Source organism: Lipotes vexillifer, unplaced genomic scaffold (assembly GCF_000442215.2).
Source record: "Lipotes vexillifer unplaced genomic scaffold, Lipotes_vexillifer_v1.1 scaffold302, whole genome shotgun sequence".
NCBI lineage: Eukaryota > Metazoa > Chordata > Mammalia > Artiodactyla > Lipotidae > Lipotes > Lipotes vexillifer.
This window is the reverse complement of record NW_006798913.1, coordinates 1,502,550-1,526,537: the sequence shown is the minus strand read 5'-3', so window position 1 is coordinate 1,526,537 and position 23,988 is coordinate 1,502,550. Positions and strand designations below refer to the sequence as shown.

General features: G+C 36.8%; 1 protein-coding gene across 1 annotated transcript in view; it reads left to right on the top strand.

The window, feature by feature from the left end:
• ZNF451 (zinc finger protein 451) overlaps positions 1 to 23,988 on the top strand; it is an 85,194-nt gene that overhangs the window by 12,970 nt on the left and 48,236 nt on the right. The window contains exon 4 of the mRNA XM_007471186.1: positions 14,334 to 14,459. Within this exon, the coding sequence (XP_007471248.1) occupies positions 14,334 to 14,459 (126 nt within the window). The remainder of the gene's footprint in view (positions 1 to 14,333; positions 14,460 to 23,988) is intronic.

Sequence of the window (23,988 nt, the reverse complement as noted above, 5' to 3'; positions counted from 1 at the left end):
AGGGAAACAGCCCTAATAGACAACCATAGTAGTGTATGGAATTCATAATTAGATAACAAGTTTTCACATCATGTCTGCCATTTGCAGAGCCTTCAACAAGATTCTCCATCAGGCCAGCCTCTGATGTTTGAACAGCTCTAGGTCTTCTAGGAGGCCTAGCAATCATCGCAAGTTGAGTGATTTGGTGTTCTTGAAAGGGATGCGTCTAATGATCCTTTGTCTTTAAAATGTTGTTTGACTAGACGTAAAATGTATGTGGAAATGATATGATTTTCTCATGGTTACTGTGTGTACACAGAAATGCTGTTTCTATTCATTGTTACATGAAGTGCCTTTTTAAATTTCACACTGTTGTTTAAAACTTAACATTTTAATGTGTTGCATATGTTGCTGGTGATATTTATGTAAATTCTGTACAGTGATTTTCTTTATCTTGTAGTTTATTCATCTTCTGTACAATTGCACTATCTAAATGTACTCCTTCTGAATGTTACTTTGTTTTCATTACAGCACTATTGATCCATTTCAGAAGGTTGTAGAGTATGTCCCTCCCCCTTTATTTAAATAACTTCACAGTAGTTATTTTAGTTTTTAGTGATTGGCTCAGTTTTCTGGGCATTGAGGCAGCTTTGTTTTCTATATCTAGGTTCTAGGTTTCTGATTGAACCATTTGTCTCATGTCTAACCTTGTTCTGAGCCATGGTAACACAACTTCAATTTGATAAGTGGGTGTGTTTACTCGGTAATAAGTAACAAGGACATTAGGAAAATGAGTACATTTGTTGACACTTTATCTTTTTTTTTTAAGACTGTGTGACAGCTTATCAGTGTAATTGCATTTAAACATTATTATTATTATTATTATTATTATTTACTGTGTGGCAACTTCTTTATCAGTATAATTCCATTTATTTACCTAGCCCTCAAAATGACATTTTGAGGGGAGCATAGACTCAGGCTACTTGGGTACTGTTTAGTTTATTACATTACTATTATACTAATAATTTACTGAATGATACCTAAGTGACCTGATTGATAATGTCCTTAAGGGCCTGCTCCATCCAGGATAACCTCTCAGGTACCGTGAACAAGGAGGTTGGAATCGACGCAATCCAGAATCCCTTCTAGTTGTAAACTTGGATACAGAGTTAAATGACATGGATGAACAGAGTTAAATGCCACATTCAGTATTCTTGAGGACATACTTTATTGGGATTCTGGTAAAGGTTAGAAATTATGGATTAGATCTTTGTAGAAATAAAGACTGCAATAACTGAAAACTTTTTTTTATTTTTTTTTAATGTGAGGCATGTTTTGCCCAGACTTGCACTGTTCAGGTTCCATTGTCTTTTGAAATTTACCATTCTTACTTAGTGTTAGTGGCTAGTCCAGTAATTGACTGTCAGATCTGTATGCATCTCCTTCCTGTCATTTAGTTGGCTGGACCTATTCTGTATAGTTTTTCATTAGTGTTTACCCCAATCAGGTCTTCATTTTTCACTTAAGAAAATAAACAGGTGGAAGTTGTCAGTAAGCTGATGACGATCACTATATTGAATGCAAATCTTTCAGTTATTTATCCAGATATAACAAGTTTTGTAAGCCATTAAAATATGTTATGGAATGTCTCTTCCTGGATGAATGATAAGAATATTGTTTTATTAAATCTTTTTTTCTTGTATTGATTAGTGGGATGATATCTTTGTACTACTTTGTCTTTTCATTTGCTTGACTTTATAAGAATGAAACCTTTTTTATAGTAGTGTTTGGTACCATTGAGATACTACTCAAAATTAGGTTTGCTTCCCGTGGATATATCTGGAAGTGATCACAGGCTAACCATGTCCTTCTGATGTTAGCATCTCAGTTATTTCACTCTTTGTATTGGGTCTTTTCTTTCCCTTTATGTAAAACCCCTTTCTAAAAGGATGTCTGATCTTCCTTAATCTCTTTGATGGAGATTATATTTTTTATTCTACCAGTCTGTACTAGCCAGGATTTTGATGTGGCTTTTTATGTTTAAATACAATGCCTTCAGCATTATTGTAAGAGATTTTCTAGTTTTCTCTTAAAAATGTCCTTTTAAAAAAAAAATAGCCAGTCCAGTCTCACACTGTTTGGCTATTGAACTTCATCAGTTTTTAATGCCTTCTTGCTTACTGGTGGTAGTATTTTCTCATTTCTGTATAGTCTTTGTGCAAATGTATTATTACATGTAGTTTGTGGTCAATTGCATTTTTTCTCTCTAATAAAAATTTTAAGTTCATCATCATGAATTTATAGTACAGCCCTGACATAACACTGTATCTTTAACATTAATCAGGTTTTTTTCTAGGTGGTAAAAACTTTACTGGTTTTGTTGAGGTAACTGTCTATTTCAAATGGTCTATTGGATTTTCTGATGCCTTGTCAATTCAATAAGAGTTCTCAGGTTGTCTGTAGTTTCTTTTAGGACTTTGGAGATCTCTCAAGTTGTATTGCGTTTTCTAATATTCCTGAGTCGTGTATTCCTTGGTAGAAGTGAAAGCAGATCCTTTATATCTGGTAATGTTAAAAGAACTTCTTTGACCTTAAATGGTTCAAGTGTTATCTTGTGGGTTCTGTTAGTAGTCCCTTTGTAAGACTAACTTTCATATGCTTTTTTTTCCCCATGAGCTATCCTGTGCTTTCTGTTTTCTTTCATTACCCATAAAAGTGGCTCTATCACAGCATTCAATTTTAAGGGCTACAGTTAGACCTCTTGTTAACTCCTGGTTTTATGTTATGGCTGTGTTTCAACACTGCCTTGACTTACAGTGTAGTGATGTGCTAAAATAATTATGTTTGTGGTCCTTTTATCTATACTGCTTTTATTTAGTGAGGCAACAGTGATGTGGATGATAGAGGAAAAAGACATTTTCCAAGTCACTAAACATAGTTTAAAATTTTCAGTTCCATTTTAAAAAACATTTAATTACATTAAGCTTTCTGCTTTTAGGTGTGCAGCCCATTCCTTTCTGCCTTAGGGAGAATAATTGTAATTAGTTGCATTTAGATTCTTAACACAGGTTTGAATGTGTGTTGGTCTTTGCCTAATGGTTTATAACAGCTCCTGTTTTCTTTTGCTTTTGACAGAAATATATTTTGACAGATGTTGGAAGCTCTTTGATAGTATTGGGTCTAATTGGCATCTTCCTACCTGGGAAGGATTAGAGGAGAGAGCCTTCATTGATAAGAGCGTATACATACCAGGCTGTCTGTTGGTTGCAAGGGACTCTTGAGGCAGAAATGCACTCTTATTTTGCAGATAAGGAAATGGAACTTATATTAAACAATTTGCTCAAGTGGTGAGCTTTGAATATACACTCTGTTCCTCCAAGTTTCAATTCAGTGTGTACTCAGTGGCCTTCTTTTGTCTTTCAAGGCGCCACTCAAATCTTAACCTCTCTGAGAAGGTAATTTGTCAAATAGCTACCCTTCTTCCCTGGATTTTGTGTTTATGGCCGTACTCTTATCCCTTATTACTTGATGTCTTTATTAACTAATTCCTGGTTATTTCACTGTCCAGTCAGAAACCCTAACCTTCATTCTCACATTGAGTTTTCACTGTGCTGGACTGAGATGATTTCTGGATATGTTGTCGTTGGCTTCTGTTTCATGGATTTCTTATTTGTGTCCCATTCATTTTCGGCACTGATCATTTCAGTCATGGTTCTTGATGCTTGTGTTTTTCTTTGTTGTACCTCTTTTGTTTGTTATACGCTTTTTGTTTCAGATATACACTTAAATTTTTTTTTAACTGGTGTCTTGAGGATACTGAAAGGAAGTAATGAAAGGAAGGTGGAATGCTAAGCACATGGTATTTGAATTCCAAACATCTTAATCTGAGTATTAGCAAGTCACTTATTCTCTGAGACTAAGTTTTCCTACTCTCAAATGAGGTAATAATGCCTGGAACTTCAAAGCCTGATACAAATTTCCTTTCTATAGTGGTTATGCTGTTTCTACCCACATGTGTAGATTTCTCATAACTGTGGGATGGTATTGGATATAAATACAGATATACCTTAAGATGTATTTAATAGTATATAATAGTTCATTTCATGTCATCACGTCATGTTCCCCTTGTTTACAGTTTTTTTAAGGCTGAACCATTAAGCTACATATAATACAAGCCCAATAATGGATTAAGTCATTGAAAGATGTATTTAAAATAAAATAGTCTCTTAAGTGCAAGCTAAGAAATGCTCATAATAAACAATAAGAAAAAAATTAAAAATAATGTAGAATGAAGAGCTAGAATGTATAGGTATGTGTATACAATTTTTGATGGATGGTATTTTGTGTCTCTGATGGAAACAATCAGTACCTGCTATGTGCAAGCAGGCCCTGAGGAAGGTCTGTGGATACTGGGAGTTAATAAGAGATGGTATATTCTCTTGAGAAAGAAATACCAACACAGTGTAATTGTTCTATTTAGAGGAACGCCTATGATGAGGTTGGAACAAAAGAGAGGGCCATCTGAAGTGGTCCAGGAAAACTTTTCTTACCAGATGCTTGAGCTGTGGGTTGGAACGTGATTGGAACGTGATTGGGCTAGTGGAGAAACAGGAGGAGCCAGACATTCAGGTGAAGGAATCAGTGTGTGCACGAGTGCGGGGAACATCCGTGTATCTGGTTTTTCAGAATTGTAAGGAACAGCCGCTATGGGCGCAATTGGAGGAGATCATGTTGAAGAAAGGATAAATGTACATGAGAATGTATTGGTTCCTACCTATTCCAAGTGTACTAAGATACGTAGCCATTACTTGTAAGGTCGTAGTAGTCTGTCTAGAAGTTTCTTTGTCCACTATGGACATCTAGGCAGTTCCTTTTTTTCCTTGAACTGAGCCAAAGGAAAGCTCTCCATCAGTGCACCTCTAGCCCCAAGGACGGCTCCAGCAGTGAACAAACTGGAGCCCTGTGCGAGAACAGCTTTGGTGAACAGGATGCTGCTGCTGAAGAGGGAGGGGCATTCCATCATGGTGGGCAGGTGCACACTGCAGGACCACCTGTGGGCCATGTTCCTCACTGCAGCTCAGTGTGGCTTGTTTTCCTGTGCATTGGCTTACAGATAGTTTGAGCATGGACTTGGAGAAAATGAAGGTATTTCTTTAAAATGTTGCTTTTTAGGAGATTGGAGATGTGTTGCACAGGGGCCTGTGAACCTTGTGCCAGTGGCATCTCCAGCAGCATCTAGAGCACGTTTTGTCAACTTCCTTTTTGTTTTTTCTCTGCTTTGAGTTTCTTTCCTTGCTCTGGTTGCCACTTTCACCTCTTCTTATCTCTCTCCACAGTTCTTTATTTTCTTAATGTGCCAGAGGTAGAGCAGTGGCACTCAGGGTTGAAACATTGTAACTCCCTTTTGTTTTGTCACAGCTTCATAGTAGGAGATACTAAAAAATTCTCCTAAGTTCCAAGGTTTTTTTGGGGGGGGTTGGGGGGGGTCCTGTGTCTAAAGAGAATCAAAATCATTCTGCCTAGGAGGGGAGTTTTACAAATATAGATATTGGTAATTAACCCAAAAGACATTGTAGGAAGAATCTTATTGAAGAGGTTTGGTGGTATGACCCTTCTTCACTGAGTAGTACTTTACAGAATGGTGTGTATCTATATGTATGTTTTAAAATTTGTTCCTATAAGGCATATGTTCCATGTACTTTGTATTTGTAAACAATAACCAGTTTGGGGGTGGGAAGGAGATTGCTTTGTACAAAAGGGTTGTTTCCTGGTTTTAAAGCTTTGCTGCTGGAGATGGTAAATAAATATTGTACAGCTTTGCTGTGTTTATCTCTTCTGTTCTATCTGTATTTGAATATAAAATTCTTGAGAAAAATTGTTGCTTTTCAAAATGTTATTTGGGGTGTGGTTTTAGTTATAAGTTGGGTACAAGGAGATTCTGGTAAACAGAACTTATTCTGGGAGTGAAAACCTCATAAGACCAAACTAGAGACCCAAGCTTTGAAGGGATGGGCAATGAGAAGCAGGCTTTGAAACTGGAATTTGTATGAATAAAGCAGTTGTTTCAGGAATTCTGCTCAGCCTGTTGAACTGAAAATGGCTTGCCCTAATTCTTGATTAATACCTGTTTCTGTTATGTTTGGGCAATAATGTAATCCAGTCATTGCACTTCTAGATACAAAAAGAAACCTGGAGGGGAAAAGTTATATACAAGATTATGTTCCTTTTAGAGACAAAATTTCCATTTGCGTTTATGAAGGATAACATGTTAAACTTATGTTTTTAAAAGGCAAAAAGTAGTGATTTAAGCCAAATTCATTACATTTCCAAACAAAAGATTGAGATCCTCGAGACTTTTTGTCTTTATACAGTCTTGTTCATTAGTAATTAAAATTTTCTTAACAATTTTATAGCATATTCTAATGCAGAAATATTAGAAAATAGAGATTAAAAAGAAAAAGAAACCCTCTAGACAGAAATAACTACTGTTAACATTTTGATTTATGGCCTTCTAGATTTGGTTTCTTCTAAATATTTTTACAAAAAATGGGATCATTTTCACTTAAATACAAATGATGTGGAAAAAAGACATTGAAATATATACATTATAGCTTCATTGACAAGTGGGATTTTGTGCTGTGTCATTAATTTGCTTATTTAAAGATTTGGTATGCATTTATTTTATGGTTCACATAGCAGGTCACAGTTTCATAGCAATGTTAGAAATTTTAATAGTTTCCAGGAAATCTTTGTTAACTCATTAAACTTGATTAGTATATGAAAGTATTAATTGCTTTGGTAAAATTTTTGCCTAAATAGTAGAATTTTCATTGGACATTATTCCTGATGATCTTTTATGAGCAAGATTGTGAGTCCATGGTCAGAACCGGTTTCACGTTCACTTGAACTGATTTCAAGTTTGAAGTGGTTATTCGTCTGTAGCAAAAAGAGAAAAATCAGGACAGTGCAACTAGTTTTCACAAGGTTAAGTTTATTCAATAATGAGACTACTGAGGGAAATTTTGAAGTATTAGCTTCAAAGTTTGTGTCTTCATTCTTATGAAATGAAAAGTCACAATGCTGACCATTGATATTAGTTCCTTTTTTAAAAATACCCTTACTTGACAAAATAAGGGAATCCTATATCAGGCTTTCCTTCCTCCCCTGCCCCCTCCCCAATTATAGAGACCCACTGAATCCCACTATTACAGATTAGATATCAGAAGAAAGCCCTCTTCCCTTCCCGCCCAAGTTATCTATTTCTGGACTTGGAATTTTTGCTGTGACTGCCAAGCTTCATTAAAAGATAAACATTGTCCTCTAAAACAGAAGAATTCTTGCTTATTTTCTCCTAAATATGCTTAGCTTTCATGGATATGTGCACTCAGATATAACCAGTATCCTTAATCTGCTGTCATTTCTAGGACACAACCCAAATTTGATTTGTATATAAGAATTTCATAGTGTCCAGGGGTGAGCATAGACAGGGTTCTAGGGAAAGGCCATATTAACCTGGCTTCTGAGGTTCTGGAACAGCTTTCCTTCCTGTACCCAGTGTGGCCCTCATTTTGTAACAACTCCTGATCACCCACGGATTTTGGTATGTTGGACTCTGTCATTGGAATCATACCTCTGCTTCCCATTTTTTAAAACCGTCATTTTAGTTAAAAAAAATTTCATAGGGACTGAACTAGAATCTGCTCTTTAACCTTTTCTGGCTTTACAGCTTTCTCCTTAATTGTTAGGGCCCCACAAACTTCCACAATGGGAGGGGGTGGGTATGGAAGAAAAACTGACTCAGAGAAGTGATCTAAAATATTGGCAAATAGGGACTTCCCGGGTAGTCCAGTGGTTAAGACTCCACGCTACCACTGCAGGGGGTGCGGCTTTGATCCCTGGTCAGGGAAGTAAGATCCTGCATGCCATGTGGCACGGCCAAAATTATATATATATATATATATATATATATATATAGAGAGAGAGAGAGAGAGAGAGAGAGAGAGAGAGAGCGAGCACGAGTGAGAAATAACTGAGCGGGTACACTTTCTTGCTGGTCATTTGCTATCATTGTGGACACTTTAATATTACTCTTTAGTAGTATTTAATATAGAAGTTAATCCAGGGTAATCACAACAAGTGCTTCAAGAAGGATGACTGAAGATCTGTAGCTGCTAACATTCTAAGTGAAACTGAGAGCCCATTATTCTTACCATTGGGAGCCAATTCCATTTCTAGTTTGAGAAGTTACATATCTGAAAGCCTGACCTCCCTTAGAAAAACTCCAAGGGCCTAAAAGCTTCTTTAGACTCTAGGCTTTGGGGGAGATTGGCAAATATAGCCTAAGAAGAGTCCTGGAATTTTGTGATTTTACATTAAATTACAATTCAGCATTGTGGCACTAACGGAATGGTGGAAATTCGCAAACTGAAAGATTTATTGGCCCCTTTTCATCTTAGTTCTACAGGAAACATTTAAGACATTTTCATGTAGCCTGAAATCAGTTCACTTTCTGCCCATATTCTGACAGTACTGTAGCTTTGGTTCTGCAGTTGGGTCGGTAACAAGGTGGCCTGCAGTAAGTTTTTCCCCCGTGTTCTGATCAGTTAAAACTTATTTCTGAACATATTGATTCTTTGAATTACCAGTTAAACTTCTGTGCAAAATAAGGCCTTCTGTGACCTAATGGGTTAAATCACTAACATGCATTTTAATATCAATGATCCCTCTGTTTTTCCAATGCCAATATGTTCTTCCAGAACCACAGAAGAATGTAATTCAGTGAGATCTGAGGCCAGCCCTCATTTTGGATCACTAACAATGGAAATCCCAGGGACTTGGCTTTCTGGAGAGAGTGAGTGTTCATAGATAACCTATTACTCATGCCTGGCTTTAACCAGCAACCTTGATCCCCAAACCCAAGTTTGTGATGGAAAAATATCAAATGAATATCACCCTGCTGCACGTGCTTAATTTCTTTCCTCTTTAACACATTCTTGTTTAAAGTGCTTCCATTTTGTCATTTTTAAATGGCAAAGATTTCAAAGTTGAAGTTCTTCCTTTTTCTAGCTACCATTTCTTTTCATCTACTCGCAACAGATTGTCTCAGATCTGCTTTTCTGCTTTCAGTGTAGGTAGCCAGAGTTCTTTTTTTTCTTTTTTTTTCCTGGAAACTAACCTACCTTAGAGGGGAAGGAGAAGGAGACCAAACACAATTCTGAATGCCTTTTGTTTTCAGCATCAGGGCCATAAGGTCTTTTGAGCCCTTCAAAGTCATGAAAGTTAATAAACAGATCAGCAGAATTAATTAGAAATAACATAAGTAATCCTGTTTTGACATAACCATATATTTAAATAAAAGACAACAGGCTACTGATAGCTAAATATAAGAAAAATAATTTTAACAATAATACCAACAGGTTATACTTACTTGACCTTTAAAAGGTAAAGTTCTAGGGCTAGAGATTAATTTTAGAATGAAGTTGAAAAGATCCAAACAAAAGTTTAAATGTTGATTAAAGGGCTAAATAATTTATCTTCCTAGCATATGTGTATAGCTTGAAGGGGGTAAAGTTTTAGGAGCATACTTATATTTTGACTAGTGGATTACTAAAAATTTTTCCTGTAGGATATATAATTGCTCTATTTCTGGCATTAGTTTTCATTTAGCTTTGCATCCAGAGTTTATAATTTACAGTGTAAATCAGAGGATCATTACTTGTGCTTTAATGTAAACTTTAAGAAGAATAAATGTTATATAAAGTTTTCCTGAATGAGTATAACTTGGGAAGTAATTCAGAATGGTTATTTTGTCGTGGTTTGGGAAAAAGGAAAATGATAGTGGAACCATCAATTCAAGGTAACTCTTCCTGGATTAGGATTACTTTAATTACTTTAATTAACCCAAAACATGGCCTTCTTCCTGTCTCCAGAATATTCACATTGTTGTGACACAACAACATATTTTGTCAGTAAATCCTAATTTGCACCTTGTCTACCTCATGTGTTAACATGACCTTGGTTTACCTGGCCTTCCAAGCATGAATTTTGCTAGCGTTTAAAACTTAAATAAAATGTCATCTCTGTCAGGAAAACTAACACACTCTAGGTCCATGTTTAAATACTGTTAACTTCCTTAAATTAAAAATTCTTTTAGAATCTACTCTACATTTTCTTCTCAAGGTAGTACCCACATTTTAAAGAGATTAATTTTTTATCTTCCCAAAGAGTAAATTTCATTTGCTTTTAAGGCAAAGAGATAAACTTATCAGGATCAGAGCTCAGATAAATAAATTTTTATGACTATCATTTTTAATAAGCTGCATTGTCCTATGACTTGTAAAAGGACATTTTGAAGTTGGTAAGATGCCTCCTACTACCTGGTGCAGTGGTATAGGCTGGCCAAGTGGTCAGAAAGTTAGTTTGGGACTACTTCTACCCAAAGCGATCCTGTGAACATTCTTTACTGCAATGATGTAGCCTTGTACTAAAAATACCACCTCGGCCTTGTTATATATGCTCACTTCAGTGGAACTTCTGTGTACTTGGAAAATCACACCTGCTGTTTGATTTGGTTGATGCAACTATATCCCAATTGAGATAAAATTTGGGTTGTACATATATGATTGATTTGCCTAAAAAGGGATATTTTAGTTAGTAACACAATCTTTCTGGTAGAATAACATTTTAAAAAATTTATTTATATTTATTTAATATTTATTTATTTATTTATTTATTTATGCATGCTGTGCCAGGTCTTAGTTGTGACATGCAGGATCTTCGTTATGGCATGCAGACTCTTAGTTGCCGCATGCGGGATCTAGTTCCCTGACCAGGGATCGAACCCTGGCCCCCTGCATTGGAAGCGTGGAGTCTTTCCCACTAGACCACCAGGGGAGTCCCTAGAAAAACATTTTTTTTTTTTATAGAAGCCCATATGATTTAAATTTATTTATTTATTTATTTATGGCTGTGTTGGGTCTTCGTTTCTGTGCGAGGGCTTTCTCTAGTTGTGGCAAGCGGGGGCCACTCTTCATTGCGGTGCGCGGGCCTCTCACTATCGCGGCCTCTCTTGTTGTGGAGCACAGGCTCCAGATGCGCAGGCTCAGTAATTGTGCCTCACGGGCCCAGTTGCTCCGCGGCATGTGGGATCTTCCCAGACCAGGGCTTGAACCTGTGTCCCCTGTATTGGCAGGCAGATTCTCAACCACTGTGCCACCAGGGAAGCCCTAGAAAAACATTTTTAATAGAGTTTATGTTTTAGAAAAGTTTTAGGTTCACAGCAAAAAAAAAAAGAGGAAGAGATCGCCCATATACCTCCCCACCCCTCAATAAAGCTTCCCCCATTATCAACTTCCCCCAACATAGTAGTACATTTGTAATAATCAGTGAGCCTATGGTGACACGTTATTACCCAAAGTCTGTAGTTTGCATTAGGGTTCACTCTTGGTGCTGTACATTCTATGGGTTTGGACAAATGTAATAAGGTATCTACCTTTATAGTGTCATATAGAATAGATTTCCTACCCTAAAAATCCTCTGTACCCTGCCAATTCATCCCTCCCCCTCCCCTAACCCCTGGCAACCACTGATCTTTTTTTACTGTCACCATAGTTTTGCCTTTTCCAGGATGCCATATAGTTGGAACCATACAGTAAATAGCCTTTTCAGATTGGCTACTTTCATCTAGTAATATGTATTTAGGTATTCTTCCATGTCTTTTCATGGCTTGGTAGCTCATTTCTTTTTAGCACTGAATAATATTCCATCATCTGGATGTATACAGTTTATCCATTAACCTACTAAAGGTGCTTCGTTGCTTATGAATAAAGCTGTTACAAATTTATGAATAAAGCTGTTATAAATATCTCATAACACAGGTTACTTCACTCCTAACTACTGTGTGGTTTATTTACATGTTGTTTTTCTTAGGAAGAGCATTTTATACATTTTTTTTTTTTTTTAAATAATTGTGTTTATTTTTACTTGTTGACCGTTTGCTTTATTTATTTATTTATGGCTGTGTTAGGTCTTCGTTTCTGTGCGAGGGCTTTCTCTAGTTGTGGCAAGCGGGGGCCACTCTTCATCGCGGTGCGCGGGCCTCTCACTCTCGCGGCCTCTCTTGTTGCGGAGCACAGGCTCCAGACGCGCAGGCTCAGTAGTTGTGGCTCACGGGCCCAGTTGCTCCGTGGCATGTGGGATCTTCCCAGACCAGGGCTCGAACCCGTGTTCCCTGCATTAGCAGGCAGATTCTCAACCACTGCGCCACCAGGGAAGCCCAGGAAGAGCATTTTATCTGCAAAGAAAGAGGGTTTTATTTCTTCCTTGATTTGTGGTTTGGTGTCTGACATTAATTTGGGGAAATTATTGGTCGTTATTGCGTCAAATAGTTGTTCCTTCCTCTCTTTCTTCCCCTGGTATTTCCATTATGCATACATCTTTTGTAACAGCTTTTGGATATTCTGGGGGGATTTTTTTCAGTCTTTTTTCTCTTTGTCTTCCAGTTTTGGAAGTTTCTGTTGACATGTTCTCAGGCACGTAGATTCTTTCCTTGGTGGTGTGCAGTCTGCTGGTGAGCCATGAAAGGCACTGTTCATTTCTGTTGTGGTGTTTTTGATCTCTGATTTGTTTCTGGTTCTCTCTTAGGATTTCTATCTCTCTTACATTACACATCTATTCTTACAAGTTGTCTATTTTTTCCATCAGAGCCCTCAGCATAGTGATCATGGTGGTTTCAAATTCCTGGTCTGATAATTCCAACGTCTTTGCCAGGTCTACCATTCTTTGCTCGCTCTGACTCCTCAAACTGTGTTTTTTGCCCTTTGGTATCCTTGTAATTTTCTTGTTGAAAGTTGGACATGCTGTCGTGGGTCAAGGAAACTTTGGTAAACAGGCCTTTAGTGATGAGTGGTAAGGCTGGGGGAGTGGTGGTGCTCTGTGTGACTGTTCTCAGCCTTGGAGAGCCTGTGCGCCTGGACTGGGAACCCGGCGGTGCTTCTCAGGCCTTCCTCTCACCTGGGAGGGTGGCTGCAGTGGCCTGAAATGGCCTATTTCCCATCTCCCAGGTCGGTCAGGCTCTCTTGAAGTAGTTTCTCTTGAGACCAGGCATCGTTAAGGATAGAACGCTCTCACATATTTTGAAATGCTTACTTTTCTTCTCCCCCTGCTGGAAACAAGGTGGGATTTTTCTCCAGTCGTCACTGTGAGAACCTGGTAGAGCTTCTGAAGGTAAACTCAAATAAAGAGTAAGGTCCCCCTCCTTGACTGGGTCCCCCTGGAATTTAAGTCTTGTTAATACTTGATAACACTGAGCTTCCAGCACTTGGTCAGTTACAGTTCAGGTTTTCCTCCCCAGCACTGGTCCCGCTGAGGTTTCCACCCGTGGGTTTCTGGTCCACTCAGTGTTGTGATTCTCTGTATCTGCCCCTCTGTCTCTCCCATTTTTGCATCAGTCACTTACACTGTGACCTCACTTCTATGGTGGATCTAAGAGAGGCTGTTAATTTTACAGTTTGTTTCAAGCTTTTTACTTGTTAGGATGGAGTGGTGACTTCTAAGCTCATTCCTTACATGTTGAGCCAGAAAACAGAAGTTAGAGCTATTCTTTTTAATCAATAATTTTTCTTACGTAAATACTGTCCAGGAATTGCTGAAAAGCCAGAACCAAGGGGGTTGGTGCTATTAGACTTTTAGGGGGTGGACCAATGGCCTGGCATTACCTTATAGGTTCAGAGCAAAGCAGTGCCAAACTTTTCAATATCCAGATGATCATAAAGTAAATAAGGATGATTAATAGGTTATGTATTCAAAAAACAAAGACGCTGGTGGGTGACTGGCTGTCCTACAAAATACCACAATTTTAAAATATAAAACAAGACAGGTTCTTAGAAATTTGATAATGATAAAAATAATTAGTTCCTTAATCAACAAGGACCCACTGTATAGCACAGGGAACTGTACTCAATATTCTGTAATAACCTGTGGGGGAAAATAATCTGGAAAAGAATGGATGTATGTATCAATATAAATGAACCACTTTGTTGTACACCTGAAACTAACACAACATTGTAAATCAACTATACTCCAATATAAAATAAAAATTAAAAAGAAGTAAATAGTTCTTTTTTTTGAATTTTATTTATTTTTTTATACAGCAGGTTCTTATTAGTTATCCATTTTATACATATTAGTGTATATGTGTCAGTCCCAGTCTCCCAATTCATCACACCTCCCCAGCCTCTTTCCCCCATTGGTGTCCATTCTTCTTTAGTACAGTAACTCTTTGGTAAGTGGATATATGTTATTCCAAAGCTAATTTTGTTAACTAGAAGGAATGAAACTTGTTTTTTCAATTATAGGATAACGTTAAGCATAAAGACCATATTGACCATCAGAAGGATAAAGTCGCCTTGACTCTGGCTCGTCTAGCCCGCCATGTCGAAGTGGAGAAACAGCAGAAAGAAGAGAAGAATAGAGCATTCAGGGTATGTGGCTGTTTTAACTGATATTTTACCCGATTATAGAGTTGTTTATAAGAAAGTTAAAGAGGTGCTTGTATAATCAAAAAATGTATAATTGGATCCAAGTTCAGCATGAAGTCTACATAGCTCACTGAGTTAGTAGTAATTCATGACGGCCTTTTACATCTGTTTTTGTTTGTTGGATTCTGCTCATATATGTATACAGACAAAAAAAGAAAAAATAGAATTAAGTGGACTTTATTTTTGGGAATTAAAAATCATGGGATTCCTTAAGCTGGTGAGCAATTAAGGGTTTCTAGTTACTTTATCACAGTTTATCAGGGCTTCTGTAGATAGAAGCTGTTGAAAGGTTATTTTCTACTAAGTACAGCCTGACCACTTTCACTTCAGCCTCTCCCTTCAGATTATTGAATTAGTGTGGTAGAAGAGCTCCTACATGGAAAATGAAGCCTAATTTAGACTCTTGCATGATATAAACGTTTTAAAACCTTGACTTGCTTTATTTTTTTAAGATTTTTTTTTGATGTGGACCATTTTTAAAGTCTTTACTGAATTTGTTATAATATTCCTTCTGTTTTATGTTTTGGTTTTTTGGCCGTGAGGCATGTAAGATCTTAGCTCCTCAATCAGGGATTGAACCCACACCCCCTGCATTGCAAGGTGAAGTCTTAACCACTGGACCGCCAGGGAAGTCCCTTGACTTGCTTTAGAAGGCACCAAATGAAATTACCTTAAAGAACTTCCCCAATATTGCCAAATGTCTGTTAGGAGTAGAATGTTGGCAAGTTGGGTAAAAAAAAAATCCTACTAGGAGTTTAAAAATGGAAATAGAAATCATGGCATAATTTTACCTTGTATGTTTTTGATTCCTTGTTCCATTGCTTATTATAAAGGAATTTATATATTTCTGTTGCCACTATTTTAGTATCTCCTAATCTAATGTAGAATACATTAGTCTTCTTTAAATTTAGAAGGAGCTTTGTTTGGGGACTTTAACTTTATAATGTAATACCAGTTAAATTAGAGCATAGTATTCTAATTGTATGTTTAAAATGCTTAATACATTAGTGATACTTTTTTTTCTATAAATTTATTTTATTTTTGGTTGCTTTGGGTCTTCGTTGCTGCACACGGGCTTTCTCTAGTTGTGGCGAGTGGGGTCTAACTGTTTCGTTGCGGTGTGCGAGCTTCTCATTGCGTTGGCTTCTCCTGTTGCGGAGCACAGGTTCTAGGCACACAGGCTTCAGTAGTTGTGGCACACAGGCTCAGTAGTTGTGGCTTGCGGGCTCTAGAGCGCAGGCTCAGTGGTTGTGGAGCGTGGGCTTAGTTGCTCCACAGCATGTGGGATCCTCCTGGACCAGGGCTTGAACCTGTGTCCCCTGCATTGGCAGGTGGATTCTTAACCACTGCGCCACTAGGGGAGCCTAAATTAGTGATACTTTTTTAAAAAAGGATTCTTTCTTTCCTGGTAGAGACACTATTCAATTTTTTTTTTTTTAATTTTTACTGGAGTGTAGTTGATTTACAGTGTTGTGTTAGTTTCATTATGATCAAATCTTTTTTTTTTTTATTTGGAGCAAAATTGCTTTACAATGTTGTGTTAATTTCTGCTGTATGATGAAGTGAATCAGCTATGTGTATACCTGTTTCCCCTCCCTCTCGGACTTCCCTCCCACCCACCCATTTAGGTCATCACAGAGCACCAAGAGGAGCTCCCTGTGCTATACAGCAGGTTCCCACTAGCTATGTATTTTACACATGGTAGTACATTTATGTCAAACCTAATATCTCAATTCGTCCCACCCTCCTGTTCCCCCCACTGTGTCCACAAGTCCGTTCTCTACATCTCTATTCCTGCCCTAAAAATAGGTTCCTCTGTACCATTTTTAGATTCCACATAGTATGCATTAATATACGGTATTTGTTTTTCTCTTTCTGGCTTACTTCACTCTGTATGACAGACTCTAGGTCCATCCACATCTCTAAAAATGACCCAATTTTGTTCCTTTTTATGGCTGAGTAATATTCCATTGTATATGCATACCACAGCTTCTTTATCCATTCATCTATCATTGGACATTTAGGTTGTTTCCATGTTCTGACGATTGTAAATAGTGCTGCAATGAACATTGGAGTACCTGTGTCTTTTTGAATTATGGTTTTCTCAGGGTATATGCCCAGTAGTGGGATTGCTGGATCACATGGTAATTCTATTTTTAGTTTTTTTACAGAACCTCCATGCTATTCTCCATAGTGGCTGTATCAATTTACATTCCCACCAACAGTGCAAAAGGGTTCACTTTTCTACACACCCTCTCCAACATTTATTGTTTGTGGATATTTTGATGATGGCCGTTCTGACCCTTATGAGGTGATACCTCATTGTAGTTTTGATTTGCATTTCTCTAATAATTAGTGATGTTGAGCATCTATTCATGTGCCTCTTTGCCATCTGTATGTCTTCTTTGGTGAAATGTCTATTTAGGTATTCTGCCCATTTTTTGATTGGGTTGTTTGCTTTTTTAATATTGAGCTGAATGAGCTGTTTATATATTTTGGAGATTAATCCTTTGTCCGTTGCTTCATTTGCAAATATTTTCTCCCATTCTGAGGGTTGTCTTTTCGTCTTGTTTTTGGTTTCCTTTGCTGTGTAAAACCTTTTAAGTTTAATTAGGTCCCATTTGTTTATTTTTGTTTTTATTTTCATTACTCTAGGAGGTGGGTCAAAAAAGATCTTGCTGTGGTTTATGTCAAAGCGTGTTTTTCCTATGTTTTTCTCTAAGAGTTTTATAGTGTCTGGTCTTACATTTAGGTCTTTAATCCATTTTGAGTTTATTTTTGTATATGGTGTTTGGTATTGTTCTAATTTCATTCTTTTACATGCAGTAGCTGTCCAGTTTTCACAGCCCCACTTATTGAAGAGGCTGTCTTTTCACCATTGTATTGTTCTTGCCTCCTTTGTCATAAATTAGGTGACCATATTGTGCATGGGTTTATCTCTGGGCTTTCTATCCTGTTCCATTGATCTGTATTTCTGTTTTTTTTGCCAGTACCATAATGTCTTGATTACTGTAGCTTTGTAGTATAGTTTGAAGTCGGGGAGCCTGATTCTTCTAGCCCTGTTTTTCTTTCTCAAGATTGCTTTGGCTACTTGGGGGCTTTTGTGTTTCCATACGAATTGTAAAATATTTTGTTCTAATTCTGTGAAGAATGCCATTGGTAGTTTGCACTGAATCCAGTTGGGATTGCACTGAATCTGTAGATTGCTTTGGGTAGTATAGTCATTTTCACAATATTGATTCTTCCAATCCAAGAACATGGTATATTTCTCCATCTGTTTATGTCATCTTTGATTTCTTTCATCAGTGTTTTATAGTTTTCTGAGTATAGGTCTTTTGCCTCCGTAGGTAAGTTTATTCTTAGGTATTTTATTCTTTTTGTTGCTATGGTAAATGGGATTGTTTCCTTAATTTCTCTTTCTGATTTTTTGTTAGCATATAGTAATGCAAGAGATTTCTGTGCATTAATTTTATATCCTGCAACCTTACCAAATTCATTGATTAGTTCTAGTAATTTTCTGGTGGCATCTTTAGGATTTTCTATGTATAGTATCATGTCATTTGTAAACAGTGACAGTTTTACTTCTTTTTTTCCAATTTGTATTCCTTTTATTTCTTTTCCTTCTCTTATTGCCATGGCTAGGAATTCCAAAACTATGTTGAATAGAGTGGCAAGAGTGGACATCCTTGTCTTGTTCCTGATCTTAGTGGAAATGCTTTTAGTTTTTCACCATTGAGAATGATGTTTGCTGTGGGTTTGTCATATATGGCCTTAATTATGTTGGGGTAGGTTCCCTCTATGCCCATTTTCTGGAGAGTTTTTATCATAAATGGGTGTTGAATTTTGTCAAAAGCTTTTTCTGCATCTGTTGAGATGATCATATGATTTTTATTCCTTAATTTGTTAATATGGTGTATCACATTGATTTGCATATATTGACGAATGCTTGCATTCCTGGGATAAATCCTGCTTGATCATGGTGTATGATCCTTTTAATGTGCTGTTGGATTCTGTTTGTAGTATTTTGTTGGGGACTTTTGCATCTATGATCATCAGTGATATTGGTCTGTAATTTTCTTTTTTTGTGACATCTTTGTCTGGTTTTGGTATCAGCGTGATGGTGGCCTTGTAGAACGAATTTGGGAGTGTTTGTCCCTCTGCGGTTTTTTGGAAGAGTTTGAGAAGGATCGGTATTAGCTCTTCCCTAAATATTTGATAGAATTTGCCTGTGAAACCATCTGGTCCTGGACCTTTGTTTGTTGGAAGATTTTTAATTACAGTTTCAATTTCATTCCTTGTGATAGGTCTGTTTATATTTTCTAATTCTTCCTGGTTCAGTCTTGGAAAATTGTACCTTTCCAAGAATTTGTCCATTTTTCATGGTTGTCCATTTTATTGGCATATAGTTGTTTGTACTAGTCTCTTATAATCCTTTGTATTTCTGCAGTGTCAGTTGTGATTTCTCCTCTTTTGTTTCTAATTTTATTGATTTGTGTCCTCCCCCCCCCTTTTTTTTTGATGAGTCTGGGTAAAGTTTTATCAATTTTGTTTATCTTCTCAAAGAACCAGCTTTTAGTTTTGTTATTCTTTGCTACTGTTTTCTTCATTTCTATTTCATTTATTTCTGCTCTGATCTTTATGATTTCTTTCCTTCTACTGATTTTGGGTTTTCTTCATTCTTCTTTCTCTAGTTGCTTTAGGTATAGGGTTAGATCGTTTGAGATTTTTCTTCTTTCTTGAGGTGAGCTTGAATTGCTATAAATTTCCCTCGTAGAACTGCTTTTGCTGCATCCTACAGGTTTGGGGCCTCTGAATCTGAACTACTGGTCTAACAGAGGACCTCAGACCCCAGGGAATATTTATCAGAATGAGGTCTCCCAGCGGTCCTCATGTCAGCACGAAGACCCAGCTCTACCCAACAGCCTGCAAACTCCAGTGCTGGAAGCCTCAGGCCAAACAACTAGTAAGACAGGAACACAGTCCCACCATCAAAAAAAAAAAAAAAAGAGAGAGAGAGAGATGACAAAAAACATGTGTCACACATTAAAGAGCAAGTAAAAACCTACAAGACCAAATAACTGAAGAGGAAATAGGCAACCTACTTGAAAAAGAACTCAGTGTAATGATAGTAAAGATTATCCGGAATCTTGGAAATAGAACAGAGGCACGGATTGAGAAAATGCAAGAAATGTTTAACAAAGATCTAGAAGAATTAAAGAACAAACAAACATAGATGAACAACACAATAATGGAAATGAAAAATACGTAGAAGGAATCAATAACAGAATAACTGAGGCAGAAGAACGAATAAGTGAGCTGGAAGGTAGAATGGTGGAAATAACTGCAAAGGAGCAGAAGAAAACAAAAAGAATGAAAAGAATTGAAGACAATCTCAGAGACCTCTGGGACAACACTAAACACACCGACATTCAGATTATAGGGGTCCCAGAAGAAGAAGAGAAAAAGAAAGGGTCTGAGAAAATATTCAAAGAGATTATAGTGAAAAACTTCCCTAAACATGGGAAAGGAAATAGTCACCCAAGTCCAGGCAGTGCAGAGTCCCATACAGGGTAAACTCTAGGAGAAACACACCAAGACACATATTAATCAAACTAACAAAAATTAAATTCAAAGAAAAAATATTAAAAGCAGCAAGGGAAAAGCAAAGAATAACATACAAAGGAATCCCCATAAGGATATCAGCTGATTTTTTCAGCAGAAACTCTGCAGGCCAGAAGGGAGTGGCAGGATATACTTAAAGTGATGAAAGAAAAAGACCTACAACCAAGATTACATTACCAGCAAGGATATCATTCAGATCCAATAGAGAAATCAAAAGCTTTACAGACAAGCAAAAGGAAGAGAATTCAGCACCACCAAACCAGCTTTACAAGTACCAAAGGAACTTCTGTAGGCGGGAAGCACAAGAGAAGAAAAAGACCCACAAAAACAAACCCAAAACAATTAAGAAAATGGTAATAGAAACATACATATCGATAATAACCTTGAATGTAAATGGATTAAATGCTCCCACCAAAAGACACAGACTGGCTGAATGTATACAAAAACAAGACACATATATATGCTGTCTACAAGAGACCCACTTCAGACCTAGGAACATATACAGACTGAAAGTGAAGGAGTGGAAAAAGATATTCCATGCAAATGGAAATCAAAAGAAAGCTGGAGTAGCAATACTCGTATCAGATAAAGTAGACTTTAAAATAAAGACTGTTACAAGAGGTAAGAAAGGACACTACATAATGATCAAGGGATCAGTCCAAGAAGAAGATATAACAATTGTAAGTATTTATGCACCCAACATAGGAGCACCTCAATACATAAGGCAAATGCTAACAGCCATAAAAGGGGAAATCAACACTAACACAATAATAGTAGGGGACTTTAACACCCCACTTCCACCAATGGACAGATCATCCAAACAGAAAATAAATAAGGAAACACAAGCTTTAAATGACACAGTAGACAAGATAGATTCAATTGTTATTTATAGGACATTCCACCTGAAAGTGGTGGAGGACACTTGCTTCTCAAGTGCACACAGAACATTCTCCAGGATAGATCACATCTTAGGTCACAAATCAAGCCTTGGAAAATTTAAGAAAGTTGAAATTGTATCAAGCATCTTTTCTGACCACAGCGCTATGAGATTGGAAATTAATTACAGAAAAATAAACTGTAAAAAACACAAATACATAGAGGCCAAACAGTGCACTACTAAATAACCAAGAGATCACTGAAGAAATCAAAGAAGAAATAAAAAAATACATAGAAACAAATGAGAACAAAAACACTATTCAATTTCAAGGAAGATCCTTTCTCAGACTGTATCAAGTGTGTTATTTATGGGTCATGGGCAAAGTCTGAGAGAGGAATGGTTTGCAAGTTGTCCCCCTTTTCTGCCCATTTCCTCAGTATGCTCACTTCTTTTCCCAGATCAGATGTTACAGATGTGTTAACACCACATAGGTAATAAAGCATTTGAGATGAGTTCAGAATCTGTTAGTCATTATGACAATTAGGGTTTTTCTCAAGGGTAGTTTCAGCTTTTACCCATGTAAATGTTCATTCATTGTATTAAAGACTAGCATTTGAGAAGGTTTTTTTAAACTTTGAAATTCTTGTTTATCAATTGTAAAGAATAAATTTATCTAGATTTCATTCTTTCCTAAGAAAGAAACTGACTCACACAGATACTTTAGCTTGTTTTTTGCTATTCATTCATGACTTTTTTTTCTTGTTTGATTCTCCTTATATATAACTTGTTTTTTAAAACTAGATGACAGAAAACAATAAGAAAACAAAACTACCCGAAAGGAAGATAATGAAACTAAAGTAAAACTAATTCTTGCAGAATTTTAGTAGGTGTTAACTGTGATTAAAAATATGGTAGAAAATGTCTTCCAGCTCTTCTAGGCCTTTGTGAATTGTTGGTGTCTCACTGTTAAAGTGGATTGTCCATCTTTTGTGATGGAAAGGTTTTAAAGAAAATTTGTTAAAATCTTCACTGGATAACTCACTTTCAGAGATAATGTGTTGTGCTTGACTAGTTGATCAGTTACCAGCTTTGCTTGTTGATATTTCAGGAGTGAAGATGACTTGCATGAAGGGATGTACCCCTAATGTGTGTGGACATAGCTGGGTGACAGGAAAAGGGTGACTAATTTGGGGGTGATTTTAGCCAGCAAATGTTTTTTGAGCATTGACTATGTATGGCCACGGAGTTCAAATTCTATTGTAAGAAATGCCAGAGAACTTTCTTTTTAAAAAGTCTGCTTATTTTAAATTACTGGCAGTAGTTTAAAATAAGTAGGCTATTGGCTGGCATATAGTAATATTTAATCTCAATTATATTTATTTAATTTAAGGTGTTTTTTTTTTTAAAGATTTTTGTAAGGGACTCTGATAGATGGTTTAATTTTGTACATAAAATGTCTTTATAGTCTACCAGAGGCTTGCCATATTACTTTCTTTGGATAAACTAATTTTGTTTCCCATGGCATGTTATCCAGAGCACTGATCCTATAGGATACACTTTGAGGGGAAAAAAAAAGTAATTTGGTGACTTATCAAGTTGGGATACTGTGTATTCACTGTAAGGAAAATCACATGTGTGTTAGCACTTCAAGGTTTTGGAAGTCCTACACAGAAAGGACCTTTTGAACTCTGTTTTGAAACCAATGGTTCTATACTTAATTTGATTACAGAGAATTTTTTTAAATGTATATAATGCATATTAACATCTTTGGAAAATTAGTATTCTATGGCCATACTTAGAACAAAGTTGTGTAGAAGATTTTTTTCAGAGTAAAATCTTGAATCTCCCTGTCCCCCTACTTACCCTTGCTGATAGAAGATCCTGTTATAGTGATAAGTAAGTCATTCAATATTCTGGTCTATTTCTTGCAAATCCAGCGTTTATGGAATTGTGATTTCTTTTTAACAACCTTTTTGAGACATAGTATGTTGTACAGTAGGTCCCCTACTTATGAACGAGTTCCATTCTGAGAGCACGTTCATAAGTCCAATTTGTTCGTAAGTCCAACAAAGTTAGCCTACGTACCCAACTAACACAATCGGCTATATAGTACTGTACTGTAATAGGTTTATAATACTTTTCACACAAATAATATGTAAGAAACAAACACAAAATATAAAGAAAACATTTAAAATCTTACAGTACAGCACCTTGAAAAGTACAGTAGTACAGTACAACAGCTGGCATACAGGGGCTGGCATCGAGTGAACAGGCAAGAAGAGTTACTGACTGGAGGAGATCCTGGGCTTGAAATACAGATACTGTACTACCGTACTCTATACAATACTGTACAGTAAAGTACACAAAATCACAACCAGTTGTAGAGTATGCATGCATGTGACAATGTACGCCAGACACGTGAACTAACTTACTTGACTGGGCATGCAAACACACATTCGTATCTTTGAAAGCTCTCATCTTGAAGGTTCGTGTGTAAGGGACTTAATGTACTGGTTAGGTGAATGGATTCTAGAATAAGATTGGAGAACGAGAGTTTAAATCCTGGCATTGTTATTTATCCCTGTGCAATTTATTTGACTTTCATGTGCCTCAGTTTTCCCATCATAAAATGGGAACAATAATAGTACCAATCTCATAGGGTTATTGTGAGAATTAGATCTAAGATGCTTTTAGACAGTGCCTGGCATGTGGTAAGTGGTTAATAAGTGTTACTCATTAAATACAGCATGATTAGAGTGTGCAAATAGCTTTATCAATAACGTAACTAGAAAGATTTAGAGACTATAACAGTCTAAAGCATTTAGTTTAGTGGTTGGCACTGGCCCACTGCCTGTTTTTATAAATAAAATTTTATTGGAACATAGCCATGCCCATTTGTTTACATATTATCTATGGCTGCTTTCATGCTGCAGCAGCAGAGTTGAGTAGGTGCAAAAGAGACTATATGGGCTG